Source organism: Anomaloglossus baeobatrachus, chromosome 6, assembly GCF_048569485.1.
Source record: "Anomaloglossus baeobatrachus isolate aAnoBae1 chromosome 6, aAnoBae1.hap1, whole genome shotgun sequence".
In the NCBI taxonomy this organism is placed as follows: domain Eukaryota; kingdom Metazoa; phylum Chordata; class Amphibia; order Anura; family Aromobatidae; genus Anomaloglossus; species Anomaloglossus baeobatrachus.
Genome location: NC_134358.1, coordinates 507,472,049 through 507,489,636, shown reverse-complemented (window position 1 = coordinate 507,489,636; position 17,588 = coordinate 507,472,049). Strand labels below are relative to the sequence as shown.

At 44.7% G+C, this 17,588-nt stretch overlaps 1 protein-coding gene across 3 annotated transcripts in view; it reads left to right on the top strand.

Moving 5' to 3' along the window:
* Nucleotides 1-17,588, top strand: part of ESYT2 (extended synaptotagmin 2) — a 212,419-nt gene that overhangs the window by 80,190 nt on the left and 114,641 nt on the right. For all 3 annotated transcript variants that reach the window (XM_075315456.1, XM_075315455.1, XM_075315454.1), the window contains exons 3-6: nucleotides 6,500-6,634; nucleotides 8,158-8,234; nucleotides 10,465-10,537; nucleotides 12,125-12,214. In XM_075315456.1, the coding sequence (XP_075171571.1) occupies nucleotides 6,500-6,634; nucleotides 8,158-8,234; nucleotides 10,465-10,537; nucleotides 12,125-12,214 (375 nt within the window). The remainder of the gene's footprint in view (nucleotides 1-6,499; nucleotides 6,635-8,157; nucleotides 8,235-10,464; nucleotides 10,538-12,124; nucleotides 12,215-17,588) is intronic.

Genomic DNA, 17,588 nt, shown 5'->3' with positions numbered 1-17,588 from the left:
CTGGACTACCTGCAGCACACCAAGTACTCCTGTAATGATGATCTACTTCTGATTAATCAGTGATTTCATCAAAACTACACTAAGCAGCCCAGTAAATGACACATCGCTGGAATCCGGATCTCTAGCTCTCCGTAATGCTGCTCTCAGATTAGGTGGCAAAAACCTGGTGATAGATTACTTTTAAAGGGGTTATCTGGGTTTTAACAAAATGGTAAGAGTGTAGAGAAGGTTATAAAATAAAGTAAGAATTTAACCATTCAAACCTCCTGATGAGGACATACTTTGGAATCCACGCCATCAGGCTTTGTCCTGTGGATATGCCTTACATGTATAAAATGGGATCATCCCTTTAATTGGACACTCTACTTTTTAAAAAGCTTTATAAATCAATAGTACAAGTGAATATGAGAAACTTTTTAATGCATCTTAATAAAAAAAAAAATGTTCTTCAGTTTCCACTTCTGAGCCACTTCTTCTCATACCTCAGATTCCTCACCCTGCATATATTAATCAGTTTAAATCCATCTTGAGACACTCAAACTTTCAGCTAGATGATGATCAAGTTACATGCTGCCCTTAGAAAGCTATAGAGAGGGGAATGAGACGGGAGCTGCAGGTATTAACAGACACTGCTGCTGCTAGTAAATGATTTCTGTGTCCCCAGAGCTGGAGTTACAGCTGCACTGCTCAGTACTGCCCTGTACTGTCCTCCATACTGCTGCTGCTTCCATACATGTGCTAGATAGTCAGGAGAGCAGGAATCTCCAACCAAGATCTCACTGACAACTGAAAATCAGTCCGGTTTCACAAAGTCTGTTCTCCCAGACCGTGCTCAGACCGTAATGCACAGTCTGGATCTCCTCACCTGAGCTAAAAGCTGGGGCGACTCCGTAGTCCGGCTTTGTTTTCTGATCTGAGCTTGGTCCGTGATACGCTCACGTGTGAATTCGATCTTAGAGCAAATGGAGGACAAATCTGGTGTAAAATCCTGGAAAAAAGTCATATAATGGCCATGACTAGTGATATTCCAAATGTCCACACAGCCTGCAGCGCTCAACATCAGGGATACACAGAGCTTTCAGATATCGGTAATAGCAAGAGGGAAAATGTATGGTGCCAGAAAACATAAATTAAGTCTTAGGCCATTAGAGGGGTCAGAGACCCTCATTTATTAGGTTTGAGTTTCAATAAAGAGCAGCTTTCAAGCTGGAGGAGGTGGTGTGACCATATATTACACCCATGGCCATGTTTCCCCTGTAATGAGAGCTGAACGCCCAGGTCAGCTGTTATGATTAGACAACTCCTGTAAGCCATAGTTTTAGGTACCGCATTTTTCATACTAGAAGACGCCCTTTACCAGAAGATGTCCCATAGGTTTAGAAAATAGGGACAACACTTTTCCTATTAATTAAAATTACTATGGTGATGTAAAGTAGAGGGGTCATTCACACAAATTTTAATGCACTAGAGAGGTAATAAATCTATTTTTATTGTCTCATTGCTGTATGTATTATACGCACATGCACATATAGATACACACAGCCCTGCTACATGGACATATAGATACACACAGCACTGCTACATGCACATATAGATACACACAGCACTGCTGCATGCACATATAGATACACACAGCACTGCTACATGGACATATAGATACACACAGCACTGCTAGATGCACATATAGATACACACAGCACTGCTAGATGCACATATGGACACTTACAGCTCCGTTACATGCTCATACAGTCATATGAAAAAGTTTGGGCACCCCTATTAATGTTAACCTTTTTTCTTTATAACAATTTGGGTTTTTGCAACAGCTGTTTTAGTTTCATATATCTAATAACTGATGGACTGAGTAATATTTCTGGATTGAAATGAGGTTTATTGTACTAACAGAAAATGTGCAATCCGCATTTAAACTTTGACTGGTGCAAAAATATGGGCACCCTTATCAATTTCTTGATTTGAACACTCCTAACTACTTTGTACTGACTTACTAAAGCACTAAATTGGTTTTGTAACCTCATTGAGCTTTGAACTTCATAGGCAGGTGTATCCAATCATGAGAAAAGGTATTTAAGGTGGCCACTTGGAAGTTGTTCTCCTATTTGAATCTCCTATGAAGAGTGGCATCATGGGCTCCTCAAAAACAACTCTCAAATGATTTGAAAAGAAAGATTATTCAACATAGTTGTTCAGGGGAAGGATACAAAAAGTTGTCTCAGAGATTTAAACTGTCAGTTTCCACTGTGAGGAACATAGTAAGGAAATGGAAGAACACAGGTACAATTCTTGTTAAGCCCAGAAGTGGCAGGCCAAGAAAAATATCAGAAAGGCAGAGAAGAAGAATGGTGAGAACAGTCAAGGACAATCCACAGACCACCTCCAAAGACCTGCAGCATCATCTTGCTGCAGATGGTGTCAATGTGCATCGGTCAACAATACAGCGCATGTTGCACAAGGAGAAGCTGTATAGGAGAGATGCGAAAGAAGCCGTTTCTGCAAGCATGCCACAAGCAGAGTCGCCTGAGGTATGCAAAAGCACATTTGGACAAGCCAGTTACATTTTGGAAGAAGGTCCTGTGGACTGATGAAACAAAGATTGAGTTGTTTGGTCATACAAAAAGGCGTTATGCATGGAGGCAAAAAAACAAGGCATTCCAAGAAAAGCACTTGCTACCCACAGTAAAATTTGGTGGAGGTTCCATCATGCTTTGGGGCTGTGTGGCCAATGCCGGCTCCGGGAATCTTGTTAAAGTTGAGGGTCGCATGGATTCAACTCAGTATCAGCAGATTCTTGACAATAATGTGCAAGAATCAGTGACGAAGTTGAAGTTACGCAGGGGATGGATATTTCAGCAAGACAATGATCCAAAACACCGCTCCAAATCTACTCAGGCATTCATGCAGAGGAACAATTACAATGTTCTGGAATGGCCATCCCAGTCCCCAGACCTGAATATCATTGAAAATCTGTGGGATGATTTGAAGCGGGCGGTCCATGCTCGGCGACCGTCAAACTTAACTGAACTGTAATTGTTTTGTAAACAGGAATGGACAAATATACCTTCATCCAGGATCCAGGAACTCATTAAAAGCTACAGGAAGCGACTAGAGGCTGTGATTTGTGCAAAAGGAGGGTCTACAAAATATTAATGTCACTTTTATGTTGAGGTGCCCATACTTTGCATTGGTCAAATTTTGTTTAAATGCGGATTGCACATTTTCTGTTAGTACAATAAACCTCATTTCAATCCAGAAATATTACTCAATCCATCAGTTATTAGATATATGAAACTGAAATAGCTGTAGCAAAAACCCAAATTGTTATAAAGAAAAAAGGTTAACATTAATAGGGGTGCCCAAACTTTTTCATATGACTGTATAGACATGCATAGAGCTCTGCAACATACACATATAAACTAAACACAAATACAGCTCTGGTACATGCACATATAGACAGAAATACAGCTCTGCTATGTGCACATATTCACACACTTTACCACATCCTTCAGTTACACTTATACATACACGTGTGTGTGTATATATATATATATATATATATATATATATATATATATATATATATATATATATATATATATATATATATATATATATATATATATATATATATACACACACACACACACAAAATTACCACACCTTTCAATCTAGCACACTATAAATTACCACTTCTTGCATTCATACTTCTACACATATACGCACACATATATTACCACACCTTTCAGTCTCACAGACCGTACACTACACATTACCACACTTTGCAGTTCTTGATCAGTATATAAATATATAAATGGAGGCTCCACCAGATGAAGAGCATTCTATATATTTAATGATGGGACATTTCAAGTCATGTGACTGATCACATCACCTGGAAGGTCCTAAAGTTAAACTTAGTTAAATGGTTAGAAGGTCCTTCAGCTGCTCAGCTGGTGCAGCCTCTTCCTCTCCTGCTCTGCGCCGATCACATAGATCAATGGGGAGCAGGAGGAGAGGGCACCACTCTGTGATTGGGGAAGACGTGGTGTCCGTGTTCTCCTCCATCCCAGTAAGCGGCCTCCAGGCTATAAGACGCACATACATTTTAGCAGGACCTTTTCTTGTTTAAAAGTGCATCTTAAGGTCCTAAAAATAGTGTGTGTGTGTGTGTGTGTGTGTGTGTGTGTATAATATATAATGTCATATGTTCTCTAGGTGTATTATGTATTTTTTTTTTTCCACTGACATAAATTTAATTCCCGCCCAAGAGGCAACCAGTCTCCCAGGCTTGGCCATCCACATTAAAGTCCCCCATACATACTAGATGAAAGTCACCAAACCTGCCCATTTTGGCGGGACGTCCGACCATCTAATGTGTATTACACTCTTTACTCTCCACGACATCATCATCAGAATCGAGCCTTTGCCATTTCAACATCTAATCCTTTTGTTTTCAGGTGAGAGATGTTCCATGGATACTTAAAGGGAATCTGTCATGCAGATTTTTACCACCTAATCTGAGAGTAGTTTTTTGAAAGAATTAGACCCTGATTCTAGCAATGTCACTTAGTGGACCGCTTGCTGTAGTTCTGATAAAATCCCTGTTGTATCCAGCAGCGGATCATCACTGGAGAACTAGTAAAGTTGTTGCCAGTTAGTTCTCCATATTCATGAGCGCTGTGTAACCCTATCCCACCACTGATTGGCAACTTTCTGCCTACGCACAGTGTACACAGAAAGCTGAAAAATCAGTGGTGTGGGCAGGGTTGTACAGAGCTCCGCCATCAGAGAACTGCTAGATCTGCAGCAAGTTGGTGATTTCATCAAAACTGCAGCAAGCAATCAGTCTCTGCCTCTACATTATGCTGCTCTGAGATTAGGGGGCAAAAACCTGCTGACAGATTCACTTGTTCCTACCTGGCCACAACACTCCAGAACAAGTTGAACAAAGCGGCAGGATGAGCTTGTGCTTCCCTGCTCCATTCAGGTTTGAATTTAAAGATACCCAGTGATAACTGAGTAACCACCGTGCTTGGCCATGTGCAGCTGTGTCAAAAACTTGAATGGCGCATGCTCTACCTCCTGACCCCTTAATTTCCTGGCCGCTGAAGTACCGAGCTGTGCGCTGTCATTGGACTAGAAGTGTGTGAAGGCACAAAGTCAGTCTGTCATCAGGATATTATATATATATATATATATATATATATATATATATAATTATATTTTCTAAAGTATTCGGCCCCCTTGAATGTTTCAACCTTTTCCCACATTTCAGGCTTCGAGCATAGAAATAAAAATTTTTAATGCTATTGTGAAGAATCAACAAGTGGGACACAATTGTGAACTATATTTATTGGTTCTTTTAAACTTTTCTAAAAAACTGAAAATCGGGGAGTGCAATGTTATTCATCCCTTTTAAGTTAATACTTTGTAGGTAGCGCCACCCTTTGCTGTGATTACAGCTGCAAGTCGCTTTGGGTATGTCTTTAACATTTTATATATATATATATATATATAATGTGTATGTGTGTGTATATATATATATATACATATATGTATATATATATATATATATGTATATTAAAAATTATATATTAAAAAAAAAAGTGCTTTAACGCTCAGTAAATCCTTACCTTTCTTGTAGAAATCAGGTTTGCGGTGTTAGAGTAATCACATGAATTGCAAGTGCAGTGGGTGAGCGCTGCACTCACAGCTGTCCTGCTCTTTTTCCTTATTCCCCAAACACTGTGTAACTGACAGGTCACTCATGTTTGTCACCGGTCAACCAGAGACAGGAGGCAGGCGGGGAAAAGGCTGAGAAGTAGGAGAGTTGAAAGTGCAGCACCCAACCCATTGCACTTGCTACGTATTAACATACAGTGTTAACTATGGATTTCTACAAGAAAAGGAAATACTCTGAATTAATGCACCTTTATATACAATCCCGATGACAGATTCTTTAACTCATGGTGCAGTAGTGCCCCACCGGACACAATGGTCTCAGATCCGTTATGGTCTATACAGGGGGTAGGTCACAACTGGTCTTGCCTGGAAGTCATCTTCAGCGTCTACGCTCTCTTATTTATGCCCATCACTTCTTGGCACCTTCTCTTATTTGAGTGAGGACCCCCCTGTTGTTGATGCCTATTTTTAGGCTAGCCTGGTTTATTCTTGGCTCCATATTTCAGACACGTGAACTAATGTTTCCTAATTCACTCTTCCCCTTCCAGCTTGTCACATCACTTCTTGGCACTCTGAGATGACACTATGGGGACATGATTATAAACAATGTCTCGAAGGAAGAGCGGTGTCATCTATATTAAAATGGAGATGACTAGAAATATGTCTGGTTCCTAAGACGGGCGCCACTTGTGCCCTCTGTAATGATTCAATTATTGTAGATTTCCTTTTATTGCTGTGAAGTTCAAAGAGAAATGTGAACGAACCCAATTGAGATGTTTTACTTTTTTCTTTTTTTTTCCCCTGATAGACCGTCAAACACATGTGGCCTTTCATCTGCCAGTTCATAGACAAGTTATTCAGAGAGACCATCGAGCCGGCGGTCAGAGGAGCCAATGCCCATCTGAGCACCTTCTGTTTTACCAAGATTGACATGGGCAGTCAGGTGAGTGGTGAGCGCTCATACCACGGGAGGTGACCTAGGGAAGAGGTCTCTGGATGGAGATATTGGGAGACTCCTAGGGGGAGAGCTCCGAGCCTTGTCAAGTGGCTAATAGGCCTATGCACAGCTCAGATACAGGGGTTACCTGCCCTAGAAGTCTCATTTTAAATACCAGGTTTGCTAACTATGCACTAGTAAAGGAGTGATGGTCCATTTCTTTTTGTTTTTGTTCAGAATCCTTTCTGAAAATGCCTTGAGTTGCATTTTTTTCTAATCTATTGCATGACCATTTTGATGCATATTTTTCCCCATTCATTTATTTGGGAACCTTAAGGCTGTGTGCACACAGTGCCTTCTTATTGCATTTTGTATGCGCTTTTTCTTAATGCAGTTTTGTCACAAAAATGCAAGGAAATCATTATATCAGCAAAGTCCATTAGAATCCTGTAGGGCAGATTTGGTGCAGAAAAACATCTGCATCATGTCAATTCTTTCAGCGTTTTTGCTGTATTGTTTTACCATTCAAAGCAATAAAAAAAAAATGCATGCCATAAACACCCGAAAAAAAAAAAAGCTACAAAAATGCCATTTTTGGTCTGGAATTTTCCTGCCAAAAGATGCAAAATGTTGCTGAAATTTCTGTAACCTAATACTCAACCTGTGCACGTAGCCTAAATCTGCAGGTTATTTCATGGACCTGGCATTTTCTAAATTTTTTTCAGTGTTTTTCTACAACTAAAAATATATACAGCTCATGAATAAGTACACAGATTTTAAAGGGAACCTGTCACCACTTTTTCGGCCTATAAGCTGCGGACGCCACCACCGGGCTCTTATATACCGCATTCTAACATGCTGTATGTAAGAGCCCAGGCCGGGGGTGTAACCTAAAAAACACTTTATAATACTTGCCTAACGGTCGCACGGTGGGCCATATGTGCGTCTCCATTGTCCGGTCCCGGCGCCGCCTCTTTGGGCCTTCTTCGTCCTCCTTCTCTAGCCGCGGTGCATGATGGGTCCGACGTCAAACACACTCGCCGACTTTCAGGTCCTGAGTAGGCGCACTTTCATCTGCCCTGAGCAGGGCAGATCAAAGTATTGTAGTGCACCTGCGCAGGACCGGCGAGTGTGTATATTACGCAGACGCGTCATGCACACAGGCTTCAGAAAGAGGACAAAGATGGCCGAAAAGGGGAGGCACCCGCACCGGAGAACGGAGACACCCATATTGCCAACCGCGCGACCGTTAGGTAAGTATTATAAAGTGTTTTTTATGTTCTCACAGCAGCCTGGGTTCTTATATACAGCATGTTAGAATGCTGTATATGAGAGCCCGGTGGTGGTGGCCGCAGCTTATAGCCAAAAAAGTGGTGACAGGTTCCCTTTTAAGTGCCAAGACACTGCAGATTTTAATTTAGGAATGGAGCTTAATAGCCAAAATCCACACCAAATATGCAGCGTGTGAGCCTGGCATAAATCCTTCAGATCCTGACAGTGACCATCTCCCGGTTTCCCTTTTCGGACAGCCGCTACGAGTGAATGGCGTCAAAGTGTACACCGAGAATGTTGACAAGAGGCAGATTATACTGGATCTCCAGATCAGGTAAAAATGTCCAAAATGTGTAAATTTGCTGTGTAATCCAAACATTTTTTCTTTTTAACATGTAATGTTGTTGCCCACTGTTGGACAACCCCAGCCTAATATATTCAGGGCCCCGTAGAAATAAAAAATAATGGATACCCACTTTCCTCATCGGCAGCGTTCCCACAATATCAGCGCTGCTCTTCCCAGCCAGTGTCTTGACATTGTTGCTTCACGTGACCACTGCAGACAATCTGCGTACCCTGATCGGCTGCAGCTGTTACCATATTGATGAGTTTCAACAAATACGTGGCCGCAGATTGTCTGTACAGCAATGTCATCCGTCGAGAAGAGCAGCGCTGAGATCTCTGGATCGGTGCTGCTGCGGGACGGGAGTATCCATTGTTTTTATTTTCTGAATTAAGCAGGGGTGATCCACTGGGTGTTAACCCCCTAAAATAATCACATTAACTGAGACTTACCTGACAAATTGCAAAGAAATAATAAAAATTTAAAATGTGATTATTTTGTTTTGTTTTGTTGCGTTCTTGTTTTTTTTTTTGTCTCCAGGCCCAATTTTTTGAGGCCGCACTACTGAGAGATGTCATAATTTAGACTTCAGAAACTGGCGTTTTGATTTTCTGTGCAGAGACATGGAAGGGAGTGATCATTTATATACATCTCAGTCACAACATGTAAATCAAGCCTGGAAGCATGTCTCAGTGGTGCAGCCTCAGGCTTCAGGAGCACTTTTTCAAGCACTTAGATGTCCGCATATAAATAAAGCTGCTTCCACATTTTGATAGACTTTCATATTTCCTTCTGGCAGGTCTCCCTTTTCTGTCGGCCTGTATAGAGATTGTAGATGTTGCAGCCATTTGATACTTGGCTGTTACAAGCAAATATGACAATGAGCCACGTATGTCACATTATTGTCACACATGGAATTGGGGAAGGGCCAGTGCATGGCGAGACACACAAACAACACGGGGGTCACCACAACAAACAAAGGGTACATCGAGGACACTTCAAACAATGGTGGGCCCTGGAGCTAGGGAGGGAGAAGATGGGACGACACCTGCACTCAGCTGCACCCTGCACTCCTAGCAAGCCCTATACACGTTCTGCACTTCTCGCCGAGCAGGATACCTGAAGCCCTAGGAAGCCCTGCGATAACATTGGCTAGTGAGCTGGCAGGTGAGGATCGCTAGTCACACCCCTGCACTAAAACAACATGAAGGGAAGGTGTGACAGACAGGGGAAACAACAAAGGATAAGGTCCAACTTCCCGGCTGCAGTCAGACACCCGAATTGCAGCCTACACCGCTTCCAGCACCAAAGGGCTCAGCAGCTCCTTCCACTTCGATGCCTAGCTTCAGAATGAATCAGAATAACCAGCCCCCTCTACTGGGAGATGGGACCATATATAGGGGAAGGGAGTGGTCATGGGACCATATATAGGGGAAGGGAGTGGTCACCAATCGGGAGCATCTGGAATCAGAAGCTGCTGGAAAGGGAAACTGACATTAACCCTAGAAGCACCAAAAGAAAGGAAAATACATTTAATATGAGGAGTCTGAGATGGCAATGTGAGACTCTGGCCAGATCCTGTCATAAGTCTCTAAATGCAAAGAGACGGCCTTGACACATAGTGGAGGGTGGTAGATTGTAAGCTCTTATGAGAGGGGTCTTTTCTCCTAAAGTTTCTATTACTACATTTGCATTCATGCCATTGATCGACTGTATATAAACCTTTTGTGCGCCCTTTTAGATGATACCACTTTAAAGGGGCAGAATTCAACTTTTAAGGGGTCAATAGCAAAATCCGGAATGGGCCTTGTTTTTCTGACTGTAAATGGACCTGCGGAAATGCAGACATCAGCATGACTAATCTTATAAATGAGGAGGATAAACGTGCCATACATAATAATTCTTAAGGTAGAACGCGTGGCGTAATCCTATACAGCGACCTCCGGACCCCAGATGCGTCCTACAGCTATGGTTACACCGAGCCGCTGTATAAATAAAGTATATAATTGTCCCTGTGTGGGGGGCTCGGGGTACATGTGACCCTTTTCATCTTTTTATTTTCTGCACGGTATTATAATAAGCCGCCTGTGCTGCTGAGATCTGACGTCACCCTCCGTGTTCACCACTAATGGATTTCGTATGTTTGTAATTACATCACTGTGAAAGCAAATTGGACGGATTTCAATCAGACACTTTGTTCTTTGTTCTTTTCCCTTCTCAGTTTTGTAGGAAACACAGAAATCGATTTGGAGATTAAAAGATATTTCTGCAGAGCCGGCGTGAAGAGTATCCAGGTAAAAGCGTTTATACGTGCACGGAGCAACACATCCTTTTTATACTGATGCCCCAAATTCCCAAGTAGGGTGCTAATCTGAAGTGTGAGCTGTCAAGAAAATAAGGGGGCGCTTGGGATTATTCGTTGGGTCAAGTGATCCTGACCACGGTGCTTGAGAAGTAAGTGATGGCATTTAGGTAGAGAATCTAATAGATTTTCTTTCCCCAAAGCAACTAAATGGGAGAAAAAGCATCTTAGTAAATCTGGATTTGTGTCTACAGCTCCTAAACAGACTCATTTGTGTCCATAATAAAAGGCAACACACAAGCGCTGTGTATTCTGATCCTTCAGTCATTTTTACATATCTGTAAACTAATATGGGACAAATTAAAGGAAGTATAACTATGGCATTAGACTGCTACTATTACCTGAAGACTAGTGATGAGTGAGCACGGCCATGCTCGGGTGCTGAGTACTCGTAACTAGTGATGAGCGTGCACTACCATGCTTGTGTGCTCAATACTCGTAACTAGTGATGAGCGAGCACTACCGTGCTTGGGTGCTCGATACTCGTAACTAGTGATGAGCGAGCACTACCATGCTTGTGTGCTCAATACTCGTAACTAGTGAGGAGCGAGCACTACCATGCTCGGGTGCTTGATACTCGTTACTAGTGATGAGCGAGCACTACCATGCTCGGGTGCTCGAGATACTTGCAACTAGTGGTGAGTGAGCACTACCATGTTCGGGTGCACGGTACTCGTAACGAACAGTCGGACTCACAGACATGCTTGACTCAAGTGCCTAGTATAATGGAAGTCAATGGGACTATCTTCTGGAAAAATACTCAAGGTTTCCATTGACTTTCATAATATTCGATACCCGAGTTGAGCCCGTTTGATAGTCCAATGCTCGTTACGAGTGCCAACCACCTGAGCATGGTAGTGCTCGCTCATCACTAGATACGGGTACCTATCACCCACAATCATTTTGTTCACCCTGAGATAAGCCATCGCTATTGATGCCTAGAGGACACAGGAAAGCCCGGCAGTGTGAGTGCTCTTGTGTATGGGAGAGATGGCTGATATAACAAAAGCCAAAGTATCGGCTGAACCATTGTTCTATAAGCGACTAAGGTGTATGGGCGGGACTTTAGAATAATTAATCGATATCAGATGGGCTGTGGTCAGACTCCACCGATCGGCTGTTTTGCTCAGTGCAGCTCCGGTCAGTGCGTAGTGGCCGCTGCCCTGTACTGCAGATCAGCTCCTATTCTGGGAATTAGAGCTGATCTCCAGCACCTGGCAGCAGCCGCTATACACTGATCAGAGCACTTTGCACCTCTGTCCAGGGTTTACATCCGGCTAGAACTAATCACTGCTTCCCTAGGTTGGTGTAGGACCCCACCTTTGTGATATTAATGACCTATCCCAAGCATGGGTTATCATTATCCTATTCATGGAGCACCCCTTTAATTGGTGGTGACATGTAATTTATGGATGAGTTGAGTCTTCCTGGGTTGGATCTCTTCTTTCACAAATAATTGAGGAATAAATTAAACCCAAATTTATTCTGTATAAAATGATATATATTTTTTCTATTCCAGCTCCATGGTACAGTGCGGGTAATTCTGGAGCCTTTGCTCGGAGACATACCAATAATTGGGGCACTTTCTTTATTTTTCCTGAAGAAGCCGGTGAGTAGGACCCATTTATTGTCTATGTTTTTGCCCCATTATTGTTTGACACCTATGAGAGAATAGAGAATATTGCAGGTCATTGCGCCTGTCTTGTAACCACTGGGATGGAAGGACTATAGGTAGAATGAGAGGAACAGGAGGAACTCCAGTATTGTACATTTTGTAAAAAATATTGAAAGATCGTTTTAATTCATGTGATTTTTAATACCAGGACATCGTGTACATTTGTATTCTGTATGCAGGAAATTGTCCACTGTATGAGATCAATTACTGCAGACTGGATGTCCTTATCACTGCATTTTAATACAATTAAGCTCACATGATGGGAAATATAATGACAGCAACAAACAAAACTGCAAACTACCTAGTATTATCCAAAATAAACATTTTCAGCCAGAAAAATAACTCCGCAGAGACCCAGATCCGTATACATTCTGTAGGATGGGACTTTCTCTGTGCTCTTTCTCTCCAAACTGAATACACAACAGCCAGGCTTTCAGTACAGAGCAATACATGTTGTGTAGTGTTGGAAAGGGAGTCCCAACACCTATAGTGCTGACAGACTGAATGAAGAGCAATCACGCTTTTGAAAAGATTGGACGGCAAGTTACACAGCATAAGAGTTGGAACATTTCCTTGACATATTAGGCTAAGTTCACACTTCCTTTGTTTTGCATCAGTCACAATCCGTCACCTAGAGGAATTACGGTATCCTGCAAAATATTTTGCAGGAATCCTGTTTTTCCCCATAGACTTCTATTAGTGACTGATTGCGACTGATGATGCTGCGTTGCATCCACTGCGTCGCGGTCAGTCGTTTTTTAACTGACCGCCGGGCGGGAGCAACGCAGCCTGTAACGTTTTTGAGCAGCGCGATCCGTAGGATTTCGCTGCGCATGCTCTCTCTGGCTCCCTGCCCCCGTAACCAGGATACGCATTGGGTAACCAAGCAATGCGCTTTGGTTAGTTACCCGATATTTACAGTGGTTACATGTGCAGGGAGCCAGCGCTAAGCGGTGTACGCTGGTATCCAAGATAAATATCGGGTAACCAAGCAAAAAGTGCTTTGCTTTCAGTTACCCGATATTTACCCTGGATACAGTGTGCAAGGAGGCTGACACTTCCCCACTCGGCTCTGCCCCCTCCCGCACTCCGCATGTGTACACTCACACACACACTCACACTCACTTGTCCCCAGCCCTGCAGTGCCCGCGGCACTGACATCCTCAGCTCCACAGCACCGCTCGGTTCCGCCCCCTCGCGCTCCGCCCCCTCTCGCACTCCGCATGTTTACACGCATGTAGACACACACACACACACACTCACTCTCTCTCTCTTTCTCTCTCTCTCTCTCTCTCTCTCTCTCTCTCTCTCTCTCTGTCTCTCTCACACTCTCTCTCACTCTCTCTGTCTTTCTCTCTCTCTCTGTCACTCTGTCACTCTCTCTGTCTTTCTCTCTCTCTGTCACTCTCTCTGTCTCTGTCACTCTGTCTCTCACTCTCTCTCTCTCTCTGTCACTCTCTCTGTCACTCTCTCTCTCTCTCTCTTTCTGTCACTCTCTCTGTCACTCTCTCTGTCTCTCACTCTCTCTCTCACTCACTCACCTGTCCCCAGCCATGCAGACCGCGGCACTGACGTCCTTAACTCCGCCCTCCGCACACAACTGAGTCAGACAATGAAATTCTTTTCTTTGTCATCCATTGTACAACGCATCAGTCACATGCGTCAAGCAACGCATGTGACTGATGCAAAACAACGGAAATGTGAACTTAGCCTTAGACTGCTATGTGCACCAAAAGCAGTTTTGGGTATGATGGTGAAGAACGGCAGCATGCTTTGTTTTACCACAGGTATCGTGTGAAAGGAAAAGAAAATGTTATTGCTAATTGGTGTTGTTTGAAGATTAAAACTGCATTTCCGAAGTTTTTTAAAGGGGTTGAACACTTGATGACCTACCTGACCTCTCCTCCGATCTCCTATTCTATGGATAGGTCATGAATAGTCCAGTCCTTGACGTGCCCTTTAAGTTCTGTTGACTTTTTAAAAATCTATGATTATATCATCAGTGTCCTGTGTTTCCCAGTATGCCTGTATCTGTGTATATCACTGTATATATTATTTATAGTGTGTTTTCCTTGCTCTCGTGCATTATTCATGTGCTTTCCATGTAGGAGCGCTCTCCGTAGTTAGGGCTGGATCCTGTGGCTGGCCAGCTGTTGAGAAATAAAAAAGTCACATAAGTCACTGACTTTTTGTAGCCTTTTGTGGCTCCTGGTGCTTTTAGCTGCTTAATCGCTGCAGAATCCTGGGTTAGAAGCCAGTGGTGTAACTAGTGATATAAATGTATAAAGCACCGCCGGCTTATGTATGGTATCTTACACTTCATTTGCATTAACAATACTTCCATCTGTAGTGATAGACAGAACGAAGCCCTCTATCCTCAGGTAGACCGGTGTGTGCACGGCGAGAAGGTCCTCTGAGTGATGGAGCAGGGGTGGACATATCGTCTGTGAAGCCACTTTAGCTACACAGTGGCCCAATGTGTAAGGGGGTCCGAGTCAAGGAGCTGATACGGGCTGATCAGATCATCATTTGACTATGGAACCCAACTCCACCCTTAAGGTGGCTTTACACACTGCAACATCGCAAACGACATCGCTGTAACGTCACCGGTTTTGTGACGTAATAGCGACCTCCCCAGCGACATTGCAGTGTGTGAAACACATCAGCGACCTGGCCCCTGCTGTGAGGTTGCTGATCACTACACATCTCTCAGGACCATTCTTTGGTCCTTTGTTTCCCGCTGTGCAGCATGATCGCTAGAAAGTCTCAGTGTGTAAAGGGGACTTTACAGCGACTTCGTTAGCGACTTCCCTTTCAAAAAGCTGCTTTAGAACGTCTCCAATGACTAGCTAGGTCGTTCTGCAGGTCTGTATCGCTGTTGCGTCGTTTTCCAGGTTTGCCTGTTTGACAGCTCACCAGCGACTCACCAGAGACTTTGTAGCGATCCCGGCCAGGTTGGGATCGCTGGTAGGATCGCTAGAAAGTCTGTGTGTAAAGGGGCCTTTAGTCATGTCTTGTTCTGCCAACCCAGGTAGAAGCTCCGACATAGCGGGAAAGATGACTCTCAGGAGTCAAAATGTGCTCACTGGGTGACTAGATTTTCAAATCTCGCCTTTCTAGCATTAGGATTTTATGGTGGGCTTTTTCTTTGTCGCTCCTAATTGGGAGACCCAGACAATTGGGTGTATAGCTACTGCCTCCGGAGGCCACACAAAGTATTACACTTAAAAGTGTAAGGCCCCTCCCCTTCTGGCTATACACCCCCCGTGGGATCACGGGCTCATCAGTTTTCATGCTTTGTGCGAAGGAGGCACACATACATGCATAGCTCCACTGTTTAGTCAGCAGCAGCTGCTGACTATGTCGGATGGAAGAAAAGAGAGCCCATACTAGGGCCCCCAGCATGCTCCCTTCTCACCCCACTTTTTGTCGGCGGTGTTTGTTAAGGTTGAGGTACCCATTGCGGGTACGGAGGCTGGAGCCCACATGCTGCTTCCTTCCCCATCCCCCTTAGGGCTCTGGGTGAAGTGGGATTTTACCGGTCTCCAGGCACTGAGGCCGTGCTCCATCCACAGCCCCTGAAGTCTGCTGGAATGGAGCTGAGTATCGTCAGGGACAGGGCCCTGCTACATCAAGGTACTCTGGGTCCCCGTACATACCGCGCGCACACTGCAGCATTGCTGGGTGTGTTAGTGCGCCGGGGACAACAGCGCTGCGCGCTGGTGCCATTCCTATCTACAGCTCTGCTGAGTAAGGACATGTGTTAGAAACTGCCGCGCCGGCCGCTGGTGGCAGTTTTTTCGCTGCGGCGCGGCTGTGACTTGTGGTGCGCCGGGGACTTCCGCGCTGGCCGTGCATATATGACGGCCGCGCTTATTACTCGAGCCCCAGGCTTTTGCGGCCTAGTTTCGCTTCGTTCCCGCCCCCAGGCCTGCCAGTCAGGGGAAGGGCGGGACGCTGTACAGATCGTCAGCGCAGAGGGCTGGAGTCTGCTTTGCATACTCCAGCCCTCACACTGGGCACAGTGGGACGCCAGTTTCCCGCACTTTGTCTGAGGCACGCCCACGGTCCGCCCCTCTTCACAGGACCCCGGCAGCCATTCCTGTTTGCAGTCTGAGCTGGAGAGAGGAGACTGGGAGACCCAGACACGGGATTCTGGCAACCACACACCCGCTTTTCAGCGGGCGGTAAGCAGTCCTTAAGGGCTGACCCCCTCTAGTGCCGAAGTGTACATTTGTATTTTTATGCTTGCAGCTATACATTGCACTGTACGGTCGCTAGTGATTCTCTGCTATATACCCTCCTAGATTACTCAGAGGAGACAACAGCATGTCGTCCGCGAAAAGCAAGGGTCCCAAGGCACGGGCTTTCTATGCTGCTTGTACCGCATGTGAGGCTGCTCTACCGGCAGGCTCCACTGACCCCCATTGTGTGCAGTGCTCGGCCCCTGTGGCACTTGCTCGGCCGGGGCCTCTGCCAGAGGTGACCCAGGCAGAACCTCCTGTGAATACTGTCCAGGTGACAGGGACGGAGTTTGCAGTTTTTGCTGACAGATTGTCTGTGACTATGACTAAAATTCTTGAAACATTGCAGTCTAGACCAGTAACTCAGACCATGGACACTGTTGAATCATTGATCCCTGGTCCCCCTCAGTTGCAACAGCTCCGGGCTCCGGGGGTGTCACTTGCATCCCAGGGTGACGGCTCTGACACGGACGACAGTCCCAGACAGCCTAAACGAGCTCGCTATGAGCGGCCATCGGCTTCATCACACTGGTCAGGGTCCCAGCAGCAGGACTCTCTGTGTGATGAGGCGGAGGTAGCTGATCAGGATTCTGATCCTGAGACCGCTCTCAATCTGGATACACCTGATTGTGACGCCATAGTGAATGATCTTATAGCGTCCATCAATAGAATGTTGGATATTTCTTCCCCAGCTCCTCCAGTGGAGGAGACAGCTTCACAGCAGGAGAAATTCCATTTCAGGTATCCCAAGCGTAAATTAAGTACTTTTCTGGACCACTCTGACTTTAGAGACGCAATCCAGAAACACCACGCTTATCCGGATAAGCGGTTCTCCAAACGGCTTAAGGATACTCGTTATCCTTTTCCCCCTGACGTGGTCAAGGGCTGGACCCAGTGTCCCAAGGTGGATCCTCCAATCTCCAGGCTTGCGGCTAGATCCTTAGTTGCAGTGGAAGATGGGGCGGCACTTAAAGATGCCACTGATAGACAGATGGAGCTCTGGTTGAAATCCATCTATGAAGCTATCGGCGCGTCGTTGGCTCCAGCATTCGCAGCCGTATGGG